This window comes from Camellia sinensis, chromosome 5 (assembly GCF_055761805.1).
Source record: "Camellia sinensis isolate YWXY chromosome 5, ASM5576180v1, whole genome shotgun sequence".
In the NCBI taxonomy this organism is placed as follows: Eukaryota; Viridiplantae; Streptophyta; class Magnoliopsida; order Ericales; family Theaceae; genus Camellia; species Camellia sinensis.
In genome coordinates this window covers 148,619,112-148,642,226 of record NC_138965.1, presented here as the reverse complement: position 1 = coordinate 148,642,226, position 23,115 = coordinate 148,619,112, and the positions used below count along the sequence as shown (strand labels likewise).

General features: G+C 42.8%; 1 protein-coding gene and 1 pseudogene across 1 annotated transcript; both read right to left on the bottom strand.

The window, feature by feature from the left end:
• Positions 1-10,642: 10,642 nt before the first annotated feature.
• Positions 10,643-14,176, bottom strand: LOC145791771 (sugar transporter ESL1-like). Its single transcript, XM_082872210.1, has 5 exons — positions 14,137-14,176; positions 12,395-12,484; positions 12,222-12,281; positions 10,811-10,965; positions 10,643-10,655 (listed from the first exon to the last, which is right to left on the bottom strand). The coding sequence occupies exons 1-5, from the start codon at positions 14,164-14,166 to the stop codon at positions 10,643-10,645; spliced, it is 348 nt and encodes a 115-aa protein (XP_082728336.1). The 5' UTR covers positions 14,167-14,176.
• A 4,022-nt stretch (positions 14,177-18,198) lies between these two features.
• Positions 18,199-20,100, bottom strand: LOC145791770 (putative LRR receptor-like serine/threonine-protein kinase RKF3 pseudogene; annotated as a pseudogene).
• Positions 20,101-23,115: the final 3,015 nt, after the last annotated feature.

Below are 23,115 nucleotides of genomic sequence, written 5' to 3'. Positions count from 1 at the left end.
TCACTTTCATGTTCCTGACTCTCCTCAGATCGTTGCTCCTGCATCTGCTTCCTCATTATCTCCTTTTCATCTTTAGCATTGTCGCTTAGGGCATATTTCTGTTAGTCGCTTAAAGTTTTTGGTTTCTAGTGGCCAATTGGGTCGTGTAATTCCAGATATTTTCGATTGTATACTCTGTCAACTTGCAAAATAACCTGCTTTATCATTCAATAAAAGTACTTCTGTTTCCCATGCATCTTTTGATCTTATACATTCGGATATTTGGGGCCCATCCCCTACTACTACTATGGAGGGATCTCATTATTTTGTTGTTTTTATTGATGATTTTTCCCGGTTTACTTGGCTTTTTCTCATGAAAACTTGGTCTGAGCTTAAACACCTTTATTATAGATTTGCCAAAATGGTCTACACCCAATTTTCAAAAACCATCAAACTTTTTCGCTCTGACAATGCTATGGAATATCGAGATTCCGATTTTCTTTCCTTTCTTCAGAGTTATGGTACACAGCCTCATCGTTCTTGTGCTGGCACGCCCCAACAAAATGGCAGTGTTGAAAGGAAACATCGGCATATTCTTGACACTACTTGCGCTTCCCTTCTCTCTTGTTCCTGCCCTGAAAACTTTTGGGGGGAAGCTACCCTTACTGTTGTATACACTATCAATTGTGCTCCTACCCCTGTAATCAATAATCAAACTCCCTTTGAATGTCCGCGTGGGACTCCCCCTCCATACACCAATCTTCGGGTTTTTTGGCTCTGCCTGCTTTATTCTGCTTCAATCCCATGAACACACCAAGCTTGAACCTCGTTCTTATCTTTGCTGCTTTCTTGGGTATGGAATTGAACATAAAGACTTTCACTGTTGAGATCCTCTCTCTAAGCGTCTTCGTATCTCCCGACATGTCATTTTTTGGGAGCACAAAATGTTTTCCTCCCTATCCTCCTTTCACTTACCCGCACTTTCCACTAATGTCCTGTTTACTAATCCTTCCATAGATCTCTTCTCTGATGACTTTGATACAGGTTCCTCCTTCATCGAGACGCCCTTGTTGACTTCTGATTCCATCCAGACTGCTCTCCCTGAAGGCCCACCTCTCATTGCGCCACCTCGTTCTTCTCCTCCTTCTCCATTGGCTCTTCCTCCTATCAATCCTCCTACGGGTCGATCACACCGGTTAACTCAACCATCTATCCATCTTCGTGATTATATTGTTGGGTCTACTGCCTTTTCTACTTATGAACCTACCTTCTATCATGAGGCTTGTACTAATCCTCTTTGGCAACAAGCTATGACTAATGAACTCCAAGCTTTGGAGAAAACTCATACTTGGGATCTTGTTGATCTTCCTTCTAGCAAGACTGCGATTGGCTGCAAATGGATTTACAAAATCAAGACTCATTCTGATGGCTCTATTGAACGCTACAAAGCTCGTCTTGTTGCCAAGGGTTTCAACCAGGAATATAGTATTGATTATGAGGAGACCTTCTCCTCTGTTGCTCGGCTTACCTCTGTTCACAGTTTGCTTGCTGTTGCTGCTGCTCAACACTGGGAGCTCTTTCAGATGGATGTCAAAATGCTTTCCTCAATGGTAATCTTTTTGAGGAGGTCTACATGCAACCTCCACCTGGGTCCACTTTTCCACCTCATAAGGTTTGCAAACTACAGCGTGCCCTCTATGGCCTCAAGCAAGCACCCTGCGCTTGGTTTGCTAAGTTTAGTTCTACCATTCATGACTTCAGATTCACCTCTAGCTCCTATGACTCTGCTTTATTTATACGGACTACTCCTCGTGGTACCACTCTTCTCCTTCTTTATGTGGATGAAATGATTATCACTGGTAATGATGCAGCAGGTATTTTCCACCTAAAACATTTTCTCCACCGTCAGTTTGAGATAAAGGACCTTGGCACTCTAAACTACTTCTTAGGCCTTGAAGTCTCCCATGATTCTACTGGTTCCTATTTGTCCCATGCCAAATATGCATCTGATCTTTAGGGCCGTGCTAGTCTTACTGATTGCAAAACTACCTCTACTCCAGTTGAGCCTCAGCTCCGTCTCATTCCTCTCGATGGGGATCTCCTTTCATATGCTACTCTTTATCTCCAAATATGCATCTGATCTTTAGGCCCGTGCTAGTCTTACTGATTGCAAAACTACCTCTACTCCAGTTGAGCCTCAGCTCCGTCTCATTCCTCTCGATGGGGATCTCCTTTCATATGCTACTCTTTATCTCCAACTCGTCGGTAGTCTTGTCTATCTCACCGTGACTCGTCCTAACATTGCCTATGCTGTTCACATTGTTAGTCAGTACATGTCGGCTCCTCGCACTCCCCATTATACTATTCTACTCCGTATCCTTCGCTACCTCAAAGGCACTCTGTTCCATGGCCTCCACTACTCTGCTTCCTCCTCTCTTGAATTGTGTGCTTTTTCTGATGCTGATTGGGCTGGGGATCCTACGGATCGACGCTCCACCACGGGTTTCTGTTTCTTCTTAGGGGATTCTCTTCTTACTTGGCGTAGCAAGAAACAATCCTTTACTGCCCGCTCTAGTACCGAAGCTGAATACCGAGCTCTTGTTGATATTACTCAGGAAGTTCTTTGGCTTCACTGGCTCTTTGCTGATATGGGTGTTTCTTCTTCTGGCACTACCTCTCTCTATTGTGACAATCAGAGTGCCATTCAGATTGCTCACAATGATGTTTTTCATGATCGCACCAAGCATATTGAGATTGATTGTCATTTGATTCGACATCATGTTGCACGTGGTACTGTTCATCTTCTCCCTATTGCTTCTGCCGATCAACCTGTTGATATTTTTACCAAGGCTCATCCTCCTAGGCACTTCAGTGATCTTGTTTCCAAACTCAACTTGGTGGATGCCTACCCTCCTTGAGTTTGCAGGGGGCTGTTAGTATACATAATATACATTAGATATATGCTGTAAAGGAATACATTAGACATATGCTGTAAAGGGAACAACACTAACACACACTTTCATTATTATGCTTTCATAGTGGATAGCTTTCATTATGATGCTCTTTCTCCTTTCGGTGCTCTTCTCTATAAATGAGAATCATCAATCTTGTAAACTACACACTCCATTCAGTCTCTCTCTACCAATCTTACAATGTTCACAGTTAATTGCTTTTCGTTTATAGAATGCATTAAAAAGGATTATGTTTGATTTAGGTAAAAACAAAAATAAAAAACATGTTTGGTGCACGCATTGTTTTGAAAATAAATGCGGGAGTGGTCGGAGGTGGTGGCCAAAAGGAGTTGTCGACAGCCCGAGATGGTTTCCAGTGGGAGGTGGTTGCCCACCACAGGAAGTGAAGGCTTGAAGAGGTCATATGTGACAGTGACCGGAGGAAGTCATCAATGATGGTGGCTGGATATGACGACCGGTGGTGGTGATGAGCACTAAGTGGTGACCGAAGGGAGCAGGAGAAGCAAGGAGTGTATTTGATTTCTAAACCGAGTGTAACCAATTACAATTTTTTAAAACAAAAATAAACAACAAACAAGTTTTTGTTTATAGTTTTTGTACGGGCACGAAATATTCTTCCCGTATAATCCTGTTGATCAAGTCTGTGCTCCTCCGTACGTCGTCGCTTTACTCCCTGAAAACACAAACATGAGCTAGCCGGCTGGTGTGTGCCGGATACCTCTCCGATTCCTAAGTCAGCAAAATAGACAAATAGACAAAAAGCTCTGTGTGTTCAGGAATCAAAGTTATGTTACCTCTCTATAGGTGATGTTATGGGCTTTTATAGGTTCCGCGTGGCACAATCCAAGTAGGCCTCTTACTCCTCCATATAAAGTCCTCCTAGGAATCACATTCTTGAAAGATAATGCTTATCCTTCAATACCCCCCTCACTGCTTAAACCAAGTGAGATGGTTTTACCATGGTTGGATGTCAATACGACCGAGCTAACATGACCATGTTAAAGCCGCAGACTAGACTGAGCTCCAGCTAGCTTGGTTCTTTCTTTTACTGCGTGTACCTCGGTTTGACATACTCTAACTGTGGTGTTTACTTACTACCGTGCTAACCATAGTAAACCCCCGACCAAGCTAATGATAGCTAGGTCCACCGCAAGAAGCCCAAATACTTTGGTTCTGAATACCATGACCGAGATAACTACCTTTACTCCGTCTAGTGACTTTAATCACACTTGGACCGTGGTAACACTTGCCAATCCCTTTTCATACTTGGACCGAACTAACTATGGCGCGCTAAGACCGCGCTAACCAAAGCGAGGTCCACCATGAGAAGCCATCATATCTTGGCTCCAAATACTACGACCAAGCTAACTATGGCGCGCTACGACCGCGGTGACCGTCATTACACTTGGACAGAGCTAACACTTGCGATCCACTTGCTAAGCTCTTTTTACCTCGGCTGACACCTTTACCTCGGCTGACCCTTTACCACAGCTGATATCTTTACCTCAGCTAACATTGCGGTCAACCAAGTTACTTCGACTCTTCTCTCTGTTTGACTACCTTGCTTGGTAGCTCGGCCATAGCGTTGACCGCCACTAGGAAGTAGCTAAGTCCCGTAGCTAGGTCCCGTGGCTAGGTCTCATAGCTAGGCCGCGTAGCTAGGTCCAATAACTTGGTCCCGTAGCTAGGTCTTGTAGCTCGGTCTCGTAGCTAGGTCCGGTAGCTAGGTCCAATAGCTTGGTTCTGTAGCTAGGTTCTATAGCTAGGTCCCGTAGATAGGTCCTATAAACATCTTTGACCGCCACTCTAACCTAGCTCGGTCCAATTTGGCTACACAAATTATCCTCTCAATTGCCCCTTAATTCCATCTGCGTAGCATGATTTGGGATTACCTGTTAACAGCCGAGCTAAAAACTTCAACCCTTCAACCGAGCAATAACTTGGGGTGAAACCAACTCTCTGACTTAGTCAAAATCGAACTAAGAATGCCGCACCATAAGCTTCAACCGAGCCACGAATCCCTCGTTCCACTTAGCCGAGAGAGGACTCCATTTATTTCGCATTTGTTACTTTTAGCACGGTCCAATGATCCGTGCTTAATATTTTTCCTTTTCACTTTGCAGATTGACTAGGTTGGCCAGGCACACCTTTGCATGCTCAACCATTATACTGAAAAGGCCCAACGAAAGACAACCGAACTTCAGACCGAAATAATCCGCCTTACCGAGCTAGTCAAATAAGCGGAAGCAGATAAGCAAAAGGCCCTAGTCGAACGGAAAGACAAGTACCTATATCTTGCAATGTGAGGCTGCCAAAGACCTCTTCTTCAAGTGTAAGTGGAAAGCAGCTGTGGCGCAACTCGGTCATAGCCAAGAGACCGTGGTCTTCTTAAACCCTCCTCCATATTTTATACTGAGCTCCATGGTGGATTATGCAAATGCCATTCAGCAAAAATTTCTTCAAGCTGAGGAAGATGATGTATCCCAAGAGCCTGATAACAACGCCCAGCTCGGTCGCCAGTCCATCTCTCCAACTCCAGTGGTCTCTATCCCTCTTGCCTGTTGTGTCTGATGCGGTGTCTTCGATCGAGCTCAACCAAAGTGTGCTTGCCATAACCGAGCTACCTTTAGGTGAAGCCAGGGTTAAATTGGACGCCGATTTAGATGACCTCTTTGCATGACCATGTACTTTCTTTTCTTTGGATGCTAACTTTGGAAGCTTTTGTAACCGGGCTATGGCCCCTCCTTTTGTAATGCACTTTTGGAATGAAATCTTCAGTTTGGAATGAAATCTTCCATTTTCTCATCTTTCTGTTCGGTTTATACCTGTATCCATTATTCAACTATAATTTGTATGAAGTATAACAATTTCTTTCCGAGATAGTAATCTCGATCTCAACCTTGCAATCTACTTTTACCTGCCAACCACTCTTTAGCCTAGATCCTTATCTCGGCTGAAGAGTACCAAAAGTTGGTTATTCCAGCCAACCACTCTTCAGCCCAGATCCTTATCTCGGCTTAGGAGAGCTAAATGTTGGTTATTCTGGCCAACGTAGAGCTAAGCATTTGGTTATTCCTGCCAAACTTCTTGATTGCCCCCCAAGTCGGGCAAAGACTTGCTAGTCAAACCTGCCAACTTCCTTCAGCCTAGATATCCTTATCTCGGCTTAGGAGAGCTAAATGTTGGTTATCCTGGCCAACATAGAGCTAAGCGTTTGGTTATTCCTGCCAAACTTTTTGATTGCCCCCCAAGTCGGGCAAAGACTTGTTGGTCAAACCTGCCAACTTCCTGCAGCCTAGATATCCTTATCTCAGCTTAGGAGAGCTAAATGTTGGTTATTCCGACCAACATAGAGCTAAGCGTTTGGTTATTCCTGCCAAACTTCTTGATTGCCCCCCAAGTCGGGCAAAGACTTGTTGGTCAAACCTGCCAACTTCCTGCAGCCTAGATATCTTTATCTCAGCTTAGGAGAGCTAAATGTTGGTTATTCTGGCCAATATAGAGCTAAACGTTTGGTTATTCCTGCTAAACTTCTTAATTGCCCCCCAAGTCGGGCAAAGACTTGTTGGTCAAACCTGCCAACTTCCTGCAGTCTAGATATCCTTATCTCGGTTTAGGAGAGGTAAGTGTTGGTTTTTCCAGCCAACTCTGTTTTTAATGCCCCTAGCTCGCTAAAATAACTTTTACAAAAGAAAACAATATATGTTGAAAAGGAAACTACTTGTTTTATTGAGGAAAAGAAAAGTTACAAGTACTCTATAGGAAAGCTAAAAATAAAATAACTTGAGATTGGTAGTGTTCCACAGCTTGGGGATAACCTTGCTATTTCCATCTTCCAAGTGGTATGCCCCATTTCCTGCTAATCAACCACTTCGTATGGTCCTTCCCATTTGGGCCCTAGTCTTGCCATCTCCGGATGCCAAAGTGTTTCCCATTACTTTGCGCAGCACCCAATCTCCAATCTTAAATTGTCTTTTATTCAGCTGCCTTGCCAATATCTGTGAACAGCTCCTTACTCTCGAGTTTTTCCACCAGCTGTACATATCCTTTAGCAGCGCGGCTGCCATTTGCTGTGACGAAGCATTGTTTGGACATAATTTGGTCTCCAAAGACCTCTTCAATTACCCTGGCTTCGTTGGGGAACCGCAATACTTGATGGTAGGTTGAAGCTACCGATCGCATGGCGTGCAACCATGTCCTTCCCAATATTATGTTGTAAGAGGAAGGGACTTTCAATACCCAGAATTCCACTTGTTTTGTCATGGTTCCTGCCTTGACTGGAAGGATTATCTTGCCCACTGGCCACTCTGGCATTGAGTTGAATCCGATCAGGGGAGATGTTGCAGGTGCCAAGTCTTTGTCCTCCAGTTTCAATTGTTTGAAGGTTTCGTAATACATTATCTCACATCAGCTTCCTTGGTCGGTCAAAATCCATTTGATGTTGAAATTCTTGACGCATAGAGTGACGACCAGTGCATCATTGTGAGGGCAGTATATCCTTGCTAAGTCTTTGTCCGAAAAAGATATGACATTTGTGGGTTCTGTTCTCCCCTTTTTGACAGTAGGTTGTGCACTTAGTACCTCCTTTAAGTGCTCAGCCTTTTTGATCATCCCCCTGAGCTCACATACTCGCTCAGGTTCGAATACTCCATGTATTATGTTTATTACGCCTTGAGGTGGAGCGTCGACCGGCATCCCGTTTGGGTTGCTGTGGTTCTGGGGGGCTAGTTGTGTCCCTTCTTCTATGTATTGGTCCAGGTGCCCGGCTGCCACTAACTCCTCCAAATGCTGCCTTAATGGTGTGCAATTTTCAGTGTGGTGCCCCTTTTCATCATGGAAGGTGCACCACGACCTCTCGTCATAGTCTCTTTGCGTTTCTCCCAGTTTAGCAGGCCATCGGACGAAAGGTTCATTGCAAATCTCGCTGAGAATCCGATAGATCGATTTTTGAACACCGTAGTAATGGCAGTACGGGCTCTCAACCTCCTTTTGTCTTGGTCCTCTCTGTTGTCCCGCCTGCCTCGCCCGTTTCTGCTTGGACGTTTTACCGCGTTGACTTTTGCCGTAGTTTTTTTATCTGGTATTGCGGTTGTGCCAGATTTTGCTTTAGCGCGGTTGCCATCTTCCTTCACGCGAATATGTTGGTGTACTCTTTCCATCAAGGCTTTCATCGTATGGGGTGGCGTCATGGTGATTGAGTCCCTCAACTTGTTTCCGACTGGAAGACCTCTTTTGTATTGTGCGATGGCGAGATTGGTGGGGCAATCCCCAATCTGGTTGAAGGTCTCCCAGTAGGGACTATTGTAGGATCTTAACGTCACCTGGTCGATCTCCACTGACGTTTTGGTGTTTGTTCTGAACCTTGTTACGAACGCCTCTGCCAACTGTGCCTAGGAGGCGATGCTGCCTTCTGGTAGCCTTTTGAACCAGGTTAAACCTACGTCGCCAAGGCTAGATGGGAATAGGATGCACATTAAAGCTTCGTTTCGCTGGTATACAGCCATAACCTGGCGAAAGTGGCTCAAGTGTGAGTAGGGGTCCGTCTTCTCTTTATAAGTGGTGAATTTGGGCTGAGGGAAGCCAGAAGGTATGGGCGCGTTCTCAATTGCTGGAACGAACGGCGAGGTCTGCAGCCTTGCTAACGCTTTGTCCGTTGGTTCGTAAGCAGGGCGCAGTATTGGCATTCCTACCTCGACGATTCTATGCGTCCGAGGAGCCAATCGCCGAAGGGCTGAGACTCTGCGCGCCCTGGTATCCTCCTTCCATCGCGCCCTTTCCTCAAGCACAGTCCGCAAGCCAGATGGCCTGGGTAACTCCGTCTGCTTGGATACCGTCTGGTGCGTGCGCGAGGGCCGATGAATGCTTTCCTCAGTATATGACCTCTCAGTTCTCGGTCTCTCAGACCTGGAGTAATGAGTCCTGGAAGTCCTTGTTTGGGTATCGCCTGTTCTAAGGCTTCTACTTTCTACTTGCGATAGCGTGGTATGCCTACCACGATCTTCCGAGTGGCGAGGGGGCGTCTTGCTTTTGCGCCCCTCTCCTGTCGCCACCCATTTTTCTTTCATCTGGCGCTTCATTGATTCCATGTCCGCCGCCATCCTTCGTATAAACTCGTCTTGCTCCTTGACGCGATCCTCTAGAGCTTGAGGGTCGATCCTTCGCCTTTGTCTGTCAAGACTTAGTGAGCGAGAGCGGCGGGGGCTGTTAGTCCGCCTCCTCCCCCTTGCATCCCTCCGGGGGTTCTGCCGCTGTGGCTCCAAATCCGCCATGGGAGGGATGGTAGGCAAACCTTTGCACCTTCCACCTCCTTCTGGGGTTTGTCCGTCGATGGCGGACTGTGGCAAATCTTCATTGTGCGCCATTGCTTTTGATTAGCGAGTTTAACTGGATCAAGAGGTTTTGTTCTTGTCTGATATTTTCCACAAACGACGTCAATTGTATGGGCACGAAATATTCTTCCCGTATAATCCTGTTGATCAAGTCTGCGCTCCTCCGTACGTCGTCGCTTTACTCCCTGAAAACACAAACGTGAGCTAGTCGGCAGGTGTGTATCGGATACCTCTCCGATGCCTAAGTCAACAAAATAGACAAATAGACAAAAAACTCTGTGTGTTCGGGAATCAAAGTTGTGTTACCTTTCTATAGGTGATGTTATGGGCTTTTATAGGTTCCGCGTGACACAATCCAAGTAGGACTCTTACTCCTCCATATAGAGTCCTCCTAGGAATCACATTCCTGAAATATAATGCTTATCTTTCAACACTCCCCTCACTGCTTAAACCAAGTGAGATGGTTTTACCACGGTTGGATGTCAATACGACCGAGCTAACATGACCATGCTAAAGCCACAGACTAGACTGAGCTCCAGCTAGCTTGGTTCTTTCTTTCACTGCGTGTACCTCGGTTTGACATACTCTAACTGTGGTGTTTACTTATTACCGTGCTAACCATAGTAAACCCCCGACCAAGCTAACGATAGCTAGGTCCACCATAAGAAGCCCAAATGGTTCTGAATACCATGACCGAGATAACTACCTTTACTCCGTCTAGTGACTTTAATCACACTTGGACCGTGGTAACACTTGCCAATCCCTTTTCATACTTGGACCGAACTAACTATGGCGCGCTAAGACCGCGCTAACCAAAGCGAGGTCCACCATGAGAAGCCATCATATCTTGGCTCCAAATACTACGACCAAGCTAACTATGGCGCGCTACGACCGTAGTGACCGTCATTACACTTGGATAGAGCTAACACTTGCGATCCATTTGCTAAGCTCTTTTTACCTCGGCTGACCCTTTACCTCGGCTGATATCTTTACCTCGGCTAACATTGCGGTCAACCAAGTTACTTCGGCTCTTCTCTCCGTTTGACTACCTTGCTTGGTAGCTCGGCCATAGCGTTGACCGCCACTAGGAAGTAGCTAATTCCCGTAGCTAGGTCCCGTGGCTAGGTCTCATAGCTAGGCCACGTAGCTAGATCCAATAACTTGGTCCCGTAGCTCGGTCTTGTAGCTCGGTCTCGTAGCTAGGTCCTGTAGCTAGGTCCAACAGCTTGGTTCTGTAGTTAGGTCCCGTAGCTAAGTCCTGTAGATAGGTCCCATAGCTAAGTCCCGTAGATAGGTCCTATAAACATCTTTGACTGCCACTCCAACCTAGCTCGGCCCAATTTAGCTACACAAATCACCCTCTCAGTTTTCAAAACTTTTATAAACATAAACAAAAAAAATTGTAAACATAAATGTTATCAAACAGGTTAGTATTTTTGCTTACCGAGTTAGCTGCCATAAATCCCTAAAACAACCCCCCCCCCCCCCCCCCCCGCGCGACTATTCTTGGGAGTAATCTCTGCAATATACACAACTGCCTGTTTGGAAATGCAAGTCGCATTATGCTTTACATGGGTTATTCTCAGTAAATCAAATATGACAATAGTCACCATGCTTACCGCATATTGAAGAATCCCCAATCCAAATCCCATTGATAATCTTCCAAGGTCAAGTGACCAAGCACCCTTGCAAAAGCCATCAAACATTTTTTTTATATATATATATACTAGTAACGGTTGCACATGTTACGCGCGTGCAATTTATATCTAAATTTTTGGTGGTTTGCCGAATGAGATAAGGGTTGGTTTTGAAAACTGATTTGCAATTATTTACTGGATGTGAGATGTTGATTCATTCAATTAGCAATTTTATGGTTCATTTTTGGAAATCAAAATTGTGTTACAAAACTTCAAAAGTCTTTATGAATTGTGTGTGGTTTTCTATATACAAGAAGGCTATGCACACACACGAGACGGTTGTAATCGTCATCCGGGAAAATAAAACTAAATGTAGATGGAAGCGAAAAATATGATATATACATATATATAGATCAACCTAATTGCAAATAAAAAGCAGAAATGAAAGTAAAAATGCTTTGACTTGATTTGGATTGTGAAATTCGCTTAATTTATTTCATACAATGTTTTGATCCAGTAAGGAACATCCAATACATATAGTATCAGACAAGAATAAAATCAATTACATTGTAATGAACCCCCAATGTCCCACTTCAATGATCTTCAAATTTTAGCAAGGTCAATATCAGGTCTCTATGTATGTGCAACAAATTATAAGTTAATTAAATTTAAAAAAAAAAATCAATTGCACTCCATTTGTTTTGGTGAAAAACTTTTGAATAATGTTAGGAACTCCAAATATTTTATCAACATTTTTACCAAATGTTTCGCATAGGTATTACTCAAAACATTTTTAACATTTTTTAATATTTGGTAATGACCAAAAATGATAGTCAACGGAAAACATTTTTCATTGACTACAGAAAACAAGCTTTTTCCTAATTAAACTCTTACCAATGGCACCACACACCACCACCACCATTATCACAACTTCTAGCGTATTAATTTTAAGGTCTCGACTGAATATTGAAAAATGTTTTATGAAAAATATTTTCTACCAAAACAAACAAAGCCTTAGATTTCATTCTTTTTTCTTCTTGTTGTTGTTGTTCTTTTTTTTTTTTTTTTTTTGTCTTCTTCTTCTTTTTTTTTTTTTTTTTTTTTGAGAAGCAACAAAATAAATTTTATTAATAAGGAGAAAAGCAATAACAAAGGGAGGACAAGATGTACTCAAACAAAGATTCATTCCTTTTTCTTCAAAGAAATATTAATGGTCCTTTTGATGTGTAAGAGGATGTCTGAAAATGGGATGTACATTTGCAGCATAAAATAGTTAAATTTTGGGATAAAGATAGTGAAAAAACCTCGGCCAATAGTATTGCAAGCCACCCCACGGTGACAAATATGGCACCGAACCACATTGCCTGCATTACCAAATCAACACAAATTGAGAAAAATCAAAGAGATATGATTGAGATTAAAATGAAAATGCCAAACTAGACCTAAAGATATCCAGAGCATAAGCAAAAAAACTTACACCTCTCCGGCCAATGAGATCTGCTATTTTGCCACTTACAACTGCACCTAACATTCCTCCAACTGTCATTATTGAAGCAAAAACCGAATACTGCACAATGATAAGGAGATAAATTGAACAAGATCGGGCCAGCATAGAAATGAAAAGCACTTCACACTCTGTTGTAGGGGCGTAATACACTTTGGCCCGGTTGGGGTTGAGAAAAAATTTAACAGAACTCTTCAGTGTTGTTGGTTGAGGAGCCAGAACTGACCACATGTTACGGTTGAATTGTATCAATTTTTGGTTTAGTGTAAATGGGGGATTCACAAGAAGCTTTAAGGAACATGCCACATTGGTCATTTATCTTCTAATAATAATTCTAAAAATACACTATAAAGACCAAGTGTTCTATCTATTCTAGTATTCTACAATTTAAAAAAATATAGTATAAAGAATATAAAAATATTGACATTTAACCGAAAGAAAATGAGGAAAATAAATAAAAATTATAGACCAAGTGTTGGTTCAAGAAAGGAAAAATATAGAATAAAGAGCTTAAAAAACATATATATACTTGATTTGTATGATTTAACACTATAGTATTCAATTAAGGTGGAGGTGGGATGAATTTCACGATACTTGGTATAAGTTTATTTGTTTTGTGGATTTACACTATATTTGTTGGGGTAGATTACACTTTGCCCTTCCATCAAAAAAAAAAAAAAATTGCACTTTGCCTCCTTTATGTTTGGTTAGTTTCCTACTTTGGCCTTTAAAGTTTATTTTTTCTCACTTTGACCCTTCATGTTTCAAATTTTTCCCGGGTAAATTACACTTTGCCCCTTTCATGTTTGGCCACTTTCTCACTCTGGCTCTCAAAGTTTATTTTTTTCCTACTTTAACCCTTCATGTTTCAAGTTTTTCCCAGTGTACTCCTAAAGCTTACTTCTGTTAAAAATTAAATAAAAAATAACACATTAACAGTCACATGACATAAATTTTTTTTGTTATATATAACTCACACCTCTAACACAAACACAAACCTCAATATAATAATATATTTTCTATGTTATGCGACAGTTATCGTGTCACTTTCTATATAATTTTGAATAGAATTTAATTTTAGGAGTAAACTGGAAAAAAAACTTGAAATATAAAGGGCCAAAGTGAGAAAAAATAAACTTAGAGGGCCAAAGTGAGAAAGTGGCCAAACATAAAGGGGGCAAAGTGTAATTTATCCAAAAATATATTATTATATTGAGATTTGAGTTTGTGTTAGAAGTGTGAATTATATATAATAAAATATTTTTGTACCACGTGACTGTCAATGACTCATTTTCTGTCTAATTTTTAACATAAGTTAGTTTTAAGAGAAAACTGAGAAAAATTGAAACATAAAGGGCCAATGTGAAAAAAAAAAAAAACTTTAAAAGTCAGTCAAAAATGAGACAAACATGAAAGGGCAAAGTGTAATTTGTCCATAATTGTTGTCAAACTTGATTTCATGAATAGGCGTTATTTTAGTTTGGTCTTCCCCAAAAAATCACCAATTTTTCCCTAAACGCCATGCTAAAAGTATAAAACAACATAACTATTTTGAATGTTTCTTTCCCTCTAACCTTTTCAAGCAATCAAAAATTTGAAGATAAAAAATTGAAGAAAAGTTGCAATGACTTGGGGTTATGTAAAATTACTAACATGCCGTCTGAAAACCACAATTTACACGCCAAAGTACAACTCCAAAAGGTACTATTACTGACCTCTGTAGAAGAAAGGCCAAGATCTTCCATAATTCCAGACTCGGCAAAGGGAAACTATCTTTGGGACAAGCTCGGTTGACCGTTTTATAGTCGACACAAACTCGCCACTTTCCATTCTTCTTCGGCACCACAACTGTGTTGGAAATCCACCGAGGGTAGTGCACTTTCTGGATTGCTCGTGCCTCAAGCAGGTTCTTCACCTCCTCCGCAACTACCTCAGCGTGATGCAGTGCCGATCTCCTTGTTCGCTGGATGACTGGCTTTGCTCCAGGGAAGACGTTGAGGTGATGACAGATAAAACTTGGATCGAGGCCAGGCATGTCGTAAGGCGACCATGCGAAGACTTCGATGTTGGCCACCAAAAATTCAACCATTTCGGTTCTCTCTATGGCCGTGAGACTTGAGCCGAGCAAGAAGAACTTGTCCGGCTGTTCTGTATCAATTCGCACCTCAATCAATTCCTCAACTGCCTTGTCTTCGGCCTCGGTGCCCACATCATCCAAGACACCCAGGTCCTCCGGTCCCTCAATCATTTGAACGAATCCTTTGGCAGCCCGGCTGTCGTTGACCGCCACGAAGCACTGCTTGGACATGACCTGATCGCCCCAAATCTCCTCGATTGCCCCCATAGCCGAGGGGAATCTCATTACTTGGTGAAAAGTTGATGCCACGGCTTGCATGGCGTGTAGCCATCCCCTTCCAAGGATAAGGTTGTACGTCGAAGGCACTTGCAGCACCCAAAACTCAACTTGTTTGACCACGGATCCTGCTTTGACCGGCAGGATAATCTTTCCCAAAGGCCACTCTGGTTGCGAGTTGAATCCGACCAGTGGCGAAGTTGCCAGAGCCAAGTCTGTATCCCGGAGTTTAAGCTGCTTGAACGCATCATAGTACATGATCTCAACCGAGCTTCCCTGATCGATCAAGATCCGCTTAACATCAAAGTCCTTGACGCGTAGTGTTACTACTAGGGCATCGTTGTGCGGCGTCTGGATACGCTCTAGATCCCTTGAGGTGAAACTAATCACGTTTTTTTCTTCAGTCTTCCCCCTTTTGATGGCAGGCTGTACCGACAAAACTTCCCTCATATGCTCTGCCTTTTTTATCATGCCCCGGAGTTCGCAGACACGCTCCGGTTCCATGATGCCGTGGATGACATTAATAACTCCTTGTGGTGGTGCGTCTCGGTCATCATGTCCCCTGGGATCGACCGGAGCCTGATTCGGCTTCACGCCGCCATCAATGTAAAGGTCCAGATGCCCGGCCGCAACCAGCTCTTCCAAGTGTTGTCGCAAAGGCAAACAATCCTCCGTCCGGTGGTCTCTCTCCCGGTGGAACGTGCAACGATACCGCGGATTATAGCCCTTTTGTCCATCGCCCAACTTAGCAGGAAACCGGACATACTCCTCGTCTCGGATTTCACTAAGTATGCGATAGATTGGAATCTTGAAGACCGTGGTTATGCCAGTCCTTGCCTTCATCCTTCTGTTTGCGTCCGCTACATTATCTCGGGGGTAGTCATCCCGGTCATTACGACGTCCTCTACCCCGGTTCTTACGATTCGAACCACGGTCTGATTCCTCTGCTCGGTCACCTGAGCGACTGGACTCTTGCCCAACTGCGTGCACTTTGCCTGCTGTCTTCTTGTCTGTTGCTACTGGAGTGGCCTTCACGGTAGAGGCTGACGCGTCATCCTCTATTCGGATGTGCTCATTGATGCGCTGTATGAGCTGGCCCATGGAGGTCGACTGGTGCATGGTAAGTGAGTCCCGCAGTCTATGTCCGACCGGGAGACCACGCTTGTATTGCGTGATTGCAAGGTTGACCGGCAGTCCAAGATCTCGTTGAAGGTTTCCCAGTACCTTGAGTTGTATACCTTCAGTGTGTCGCTCGGTTCCATCTTGACACTTAGCAAATGATCGACTTCCTTTGGTGTCTTTATGATGGTTTTGAAGCGTGTAACAAACGCCTCGGCCAACTGATGCCACCGTTGTATGCTCCCTTCCGGCAACCTCTCGAACCACTTTAAGCCCAGCTCGCCTAAACTTGACGGGAAGATTAGGCACATAAGTCCGTCATTGCGCCTATGTCCGGCCATAACCTATCGGAAGTGGCTCACATGCATGTATGGATCGGTCTTTCCGTCGTAAAGTGTGAACTTAGGTTGGTGGAAGCCTACCGGAAGCGGCGTTGTTTCTATCTCCAGGGAAAAAGGGATGGCACTCAGCCTAGCCAAGTCCATATCTTCAAAGAGTGGCACTACTTGGCGGGGTGGAGGCATTCCGACCTCCTCGCTGGCGTGAACCCCGTATGAAAGCCGCTGGAAAGCAGGTATTCTCTAGGCCTCGCGCCGACGAGCTCGCTCCTTTAAGACTGCCCGTAAATCCTCTGACTGAGCGGAGTAAGAATACCTCGACGTCGTCGCCGGACGTGAGGGTTTGTAGGTGCTGTCTTGCGCGCTAGACTTTTCTGCATCCGCGTCGGAGTCACCAACCTGGTAACTTCTGGTAATAGATATGGACTGAGTACGTCGCTGACTGTGACCGTCTGAACGACGGGATGGGGTGCGCTCACTGTGGTCTCCCACTCCATCTACACCCTTCCCTTTGACATGCCGCTTCAGGTCCTCCATCTCCGCCGCCATTCGCCCGATGACAGCATCTTGGTCCCTCAACTTGCTCTCCAGTCGCCTGGCGTGTGAGTCTCTCCTCCGCCGGTGACCATCTGGACTCCGTGAATGTCCATGACTTCTTCCGCGCTTATCCCGCGCGTCTCCTAACTGTCCTCCGGTGGGTGTCCCCAAGTCCGTCATTGGATGGATGGCGAGAGGGCCTTCTCTCCTTCGGGTGAACTCGGGGGTAGCTCCATCTATGGCAAACAACGGAAACTCATCGTTGTTCGCCATAGACGGCGATCAGATGAACCTGGAAGACAAGGTTTTGTCTGTCAAGCTTCCCACAGACGGCGCCAATTGTACGGGGAGCAAATATTCCGGCAAGCCCGTACTCCTTTCTTCCGAGCTCCGTTTATGTCCGATCACCTGCGCTCAAAGAATGGTGAGCTACCCGGCGGTGTGTGGCCGGAAAAACCCTCCGACGATCAAGTTAGCACACACCTTAGGATAGAGAGAAAGAGAGAGAGAGAGGTGTTTTAGTGTAAGAAATTCCTTACAAAGTGTTCATCTGTCGCGTATGGGGGGTGCAGACATGCTTATATACCCTCTGCGACCAATATCCACTCCCAGTCATCTCCTGACACGTGGCTCTGCTATCCCATCTGTCAGCATAAACCTTGCTGAACATCACCTAATCTCAACTGCCTGACTTCACAGTTGGAGCTCGGCAGCCGAGCTGCTCTACCACGGCCATGCTATCCTTCATACCCAAGCACCTCACTGGATAAATACAAGGAGGACCGGGCTTGGCGGCATCTCGGCAGAGCCTAGCCCGAGCACCTCCTTTGGTCGGCCTTCCTGCCGGTCAAACAGTCTCCTCGGTTGACCATGCCTTTCCGGGCGCCGGTCACTCAGCCTATCTGGCTTCAGCCATCCCCTGATCAGGCAGCTCGGTCCAACCAAGCGCTATCTAGCCGAGCTCCTTTTCAGTCCAGGGCGGCTCACACTTGGCCCAAGTTCTGCCCGGCCCAAGTTCTGGCAGCCCATCTCTGGGCGGATAGTCGATCATCTCGGCCCCATACACCGTTGGGCTCTCAACCTGTTCGGCCGTTGTCTCGGCCCAACTCCAGATCGCAAATCACCCTCCCAATATATATATATATTTCTCATGTAAAATTCTTCAACTAAACCAAATATTTAAATCCATAAATTTTTCGTGGTATCACATTATTTTTCTTTAATTCTTGTCATCCAAAACAACAATTATGAAAAGGAGATACAAGCTACAACTTTCACTTGAGCCCCATAACTCCGAATACTATATTTATGGTATCAATTGTCAAAGCAACCATTAGTCATCAGGTTTTAAAGTTCTGTAACTAATTTCATTTATAATTAGATGACAAAAAACCCTATCCCTATTAGATCATATTTACACAAAAAAAAAACTACAGATTAAATGGGGTATTGTGTACATCAATCTTGCACTCCTTAGATCCTGCTGTAGCAGAAGTCTTGTGTACTGGCTCGTCTTTTAGATTTTCTTTTTTCATCAGTTGACAGCAAACTGCTTTAGAAGAAGCAACTGAAGCTTCTGAAACCAAAGGAATTGGCATGTTGGCTTCCAAAAGCTTGACAATTTGGTCCATAGTTGGCCTAGCATGCAAATGTGGATGACAAGCATGAACAGCTATGACTACACATTGCTCCATTGCCTCCGGCAACCCCACCCCGGGCATATTTTCTTCGATGATATCCATTGCTCTCCCTTTCCTCACCAACGACCAAGCCCAATCCGTCAAGTGGGAGGTCTTCCCCCCATCTCCTGAGATGACTGCTTTCTTTCCACTCAGAAGTTCAAGCAGAACCACCCCAAAGATGAAAACATCGCTTCCTTCTGTTAGTTTCCCATACAACGTGTACTCTGGGGCAAGATATCCCAGAGTCCCTGCCACCCTGGTGCTAAGATGTGTTGCCACGTTTGAATTAAACTTTGCTAGGCCAAAATCTACTACTCTCGGTTCAAAGGTCTCATCTAATAATATGTTGTTAGCTTTGATATGTCGGTGGATAATAGCTGGTTGTGTCCCGCGGTGTAAGTAGGCCAACCCACGTGCTGTTCCAAGCGCAATTTTTTGGCGATTAGGCCAACTAAGCCTCTTATGGGGCAGTGAATCCGGTCCAAAAAGATGATCATAGAGGCTTCCATTACACATCAAATCGCACACGATCATCCTCTAGTGGCCTTGCAGAGGATCGATTGCAGTGCAATATCCTCTAAAGGTGACGAGGTTGACGTACGTGACACTGGCAATGACCTCCACTTCGTGCGCAAAAGTCCTGTCCCCGGCCAACGAGCAGTTCTTGATCTGTTTCACTGCAACTTCGGACCCATCTTGCAATGTTCCCCGATAGACATACCCATATTGCCCTTTCCCAATGATATTCTGCCTTGAGAAATTCATCGTGGCACTCTTGATTTCCTCAAACTTGTACTTAACTAAATTGCTACTTCCCTTAATGAATTCAACGCACGAGACAAAATTAGTAGCTATTTTCCCATTACTTCTCTTTTCTTCCTCAATTTTCTTGTGTCGTCTCAACAACAAAGCAACCGCCATAATTGCACCACAAATCCCAACAAACAAACCCATCATGGCTCCAGAAATCGCAAAAATGTGTGGGGGACTATTGGGAGTCGATGAGGGCAAAAGATGCAACGAAAACAAACACTTCGCAGTGTACTTATCAATTGGTCCAACTTGATTAACAAAAGCAGCAGTATAGATGTATGGATACCTGGTACAATCTGAGAAATTCCCATTTTCAGGGCCTCCAAGGTAAACTTGGAGACTCGTCAAACTACTAGTACACAATGAACAATGAGAGAAATTCTGAAGCGACCCATTACAGTGAGTCCTCACTTGGTCTAATTCTGGCTCTGGAATCAACTTCTCGAATTGTGATCTCATTGTGACATTTTTACAAGCTTGTGATATCCAATCTGGATGGTACCCACAAGATGATTTGATGTCGAAATCGTGAACCAGTCGGCTGATTAGGGATCGATACAAAACCCAACAAGCCTCGGATGTAGCTGAAGGGGGGAGAAAGTGGCCGTGGGTTCGGAGATACTCGGATCGAATCAATCGCATTCTTTGGTGGAGATAATGACAGTGGGTTTGAACGTCGACGAAGGAGGAGCGAAAGCCAGAGAGTTTTTGGAGGAGATTGAAATTCAGGGGACAGGAAGAGGAATTGGTGATTTCATGGGAATTTGAAGTGGAAAAAGTTGAACCAGAGAGCAAGAACAGTGAAAATACAATGAAAATGGAGGAAGAGAGGGACATTTGGAGAATTGGGTAGCATGAGAGAGAGAGAGAGAGAGAGGGTGTTCTTCAGTAGGAGTTGGGTATTTGACAGTTGTGAGGGGTTAAGCGGTAGGTGAACGTTTGAAGGAGTCAAATAACTAACTTTTAAAAATGGGTAGGTTTTGAATGTGAGTGAATAGAATATGTACTTAGATACAACCTGTTTTATTTGGAGTTTGCATGGTTTGATGACAGACTCTTAACCATATGATTAGTCACACTAATTAAAATATCATGCAAATTGTCATGTCTTGCCTATCAAAACAATTATTCAGCTTTATATGGCATTATTACATTTTAATAATATTCTAAATACGGTTATACTACGTAGCTCGAAATTGGCCCAAATTCAAAACGACGTCGTTTCATCGTTTTAATTTTTTTTTTTTTCAATAACTGGCAGAAGAAGAAAAATAAAAAAAGAAGAAGAACAAAGAAGAAGAAGAAGAAGAAGAAGAAAGAAGAGAAGAGGTGAGTAGCATAGAGAGAGAGAGAGAGAGAGAGAGAATCATCATCATCAACCAAACACATCATCATCATCATCACATCTGAAATGTTGAAATGGTATATATAGAAACTACCACATCTCCTGCAATGGTATAGTTTCTAAACCCACCATAGAGATCAACAAAAAAAAAAAAATTTGTAAAAATCTGAAAAAAAAAAAAAAAAAAACTTCAACACATCCTCCTCATACTCAGATCAAAGGGGAAGATCAGAGATCAGAGGCCAGGCTGCGACGATCGGAGGCGGAGGCGGAGGCGTCGATCGACCCTCTTTCTCAATTCCCTCTTCCCCTCTTTTCTCTTTTTCTTTCTCTTTCTCTTCTTCTCTCTTCTCTCTGCTCTCTCTGTTTCAAACATAAGGAGGGAAAAAAAAAAAATTCCAAAACGACGTCGTTTTAGGCAGTCAAACCATTCAGGGCAGAGAGATTCGAGTTACGAATGATTATCCTTCTAAATAATACGTAAAGACAAATACTTTTTAAGTTAAACTTAACATAGGATACTTAAAATCTAACTCTAAACATGTTTATACATGTAGCCAAACATAACCCATACATAAACATGTATGGAGTTGAATTTTAGAAATTCTATGACCTCGTTTGGTATAGCGATTAAAATAAATTATAAATTATAACTTAACAGATTATAGATTGTAACTTTAATTAGAAGCTGTTAATTTGTTTAGTGTAACTGTTAGATTATAGATTTAAGTTGCTGAGTAGTATTTATTAAATAAGCTGTGAAATAGTTTTTTCAATTAACTTTTATTTTTTGTTATTCACTACTTGTCTACATTTCTCATAAAAAAAATAATAATAATCTGTAGTTCATTTGGGTCTTTTTCTATTTTTAAAAAAATAAAAAAATCTAAGAGTATAACCGTAAATTAACATATCCACAATAGAAACTGATAATCAGAAGCAAGGATGAGCAGCTTCTCAAAATCAGTTTTTTTGAATTAAAATAAATTGTTAGATTTAGAAACTGTTTGAAATAAGTTTAACCAAACAGTCCAAAATAACTTTTCTAAAGCTAAAAGTTATAAGTTGGCTCAAAAAAGTCCAAACAAACGCCCCCTATGTTAGGTTTAACTTAAGGAGTGTTTGACTCTATATATTGATTGTAATATCATATACACGCATATTACATCATTAATTGATGTGAATTTTAAGTGAGAATGATGAGATATACGTGTATCACACACTGTACTATATCTCGTATGAGGATTTTAATTTTTAACCAAAAAGTCATTATAAGTTGTCAAATTACTTTTTATTTTTTTGCACACATTTTTATAAAAAGTTAAAAAGCCAACTAAAATAGTCAATTCCCAAACGGGGCCTAAGAGTTCTTTTGGTAGGTGACTTTTTTAGTATTTTTGAGTTAAAATATGAGGTGAAAAAAAATTGAAGTATTTAAGAAGGATGCTTGGGCGAATAGTCCATTTTAATATTTTCTTTGTGTAAAAATCTAGGCGCTAATTTATCATGTCCATAGATGTCACGACCCAAACCCATCCCTAAAGGTTTAGCATCGTAACCGGCCGGTAATCCGGGATTACCAAGGGCCTACTTAACAGTAATAACAATTATACAATAGGAAGGGCCAACGGAAGCCTGTAAATATTAAAATACAATGTCCAAAGAGCTGTGAGGACTTAAATGCACAAATAACTTATATATATACATATCAATAAAGACATAAGTCCAAGTCCAAGTCCATATTCAATATATATGTAAAAACTGAAGTCCAAAACACGTCTAAGTACAAAATAAAAGACATGTCGGGGAATTAAATCCCAAAACCAAAACAACTTAGGAAACATTCATTTGAGGTGGATTTAGACCACCTAAAACAAAGCCTTGACAATAACGGTTTGGAACCTCGTGGTGAGGCACAGTAAGTTGGTTTGACAAAACGAAATCAGGCTGATGCCGCTAACTTTGCTCCAGTGCCTGACCACCTACATATATACAATAAACTGTGAGTCAAAACCCAGTGAATAACAACTGTGTAAAGGGGTTATGAATGATATCCTTATAGTCTTTAAAACAATCGATTAGCATTAGAACATTTTCAATCTACATCATTTGTCAATCAATCATTCAATTCGATCCATCATATTCATTAGGTCATATGTGGTACATCCAATAGCAACAATACACTAAGTCTTAAAAGATCGAACAATCAATTGATGGCCATCATACAATAACAATAGTTCCAAGATTTGGAACTGACAGAGACCTCTGTAACAATAACGATATCAATAATAATAACAATTACAATACGCTATGGATGCCACGAATACAATTCAAAATAGGATCATAATTCAATCGATAAAAAGTATCATTTCAGAAAGCAATATGATTTATCAATCTGAAAATAGATGAGATTGAACATATATTTACAACATTGTTACTCACAGTGAGCTCCTTGGTACACGTATTAATGGTTCGACGTCCGATCTAAACAAATAAAGTCAAGCACA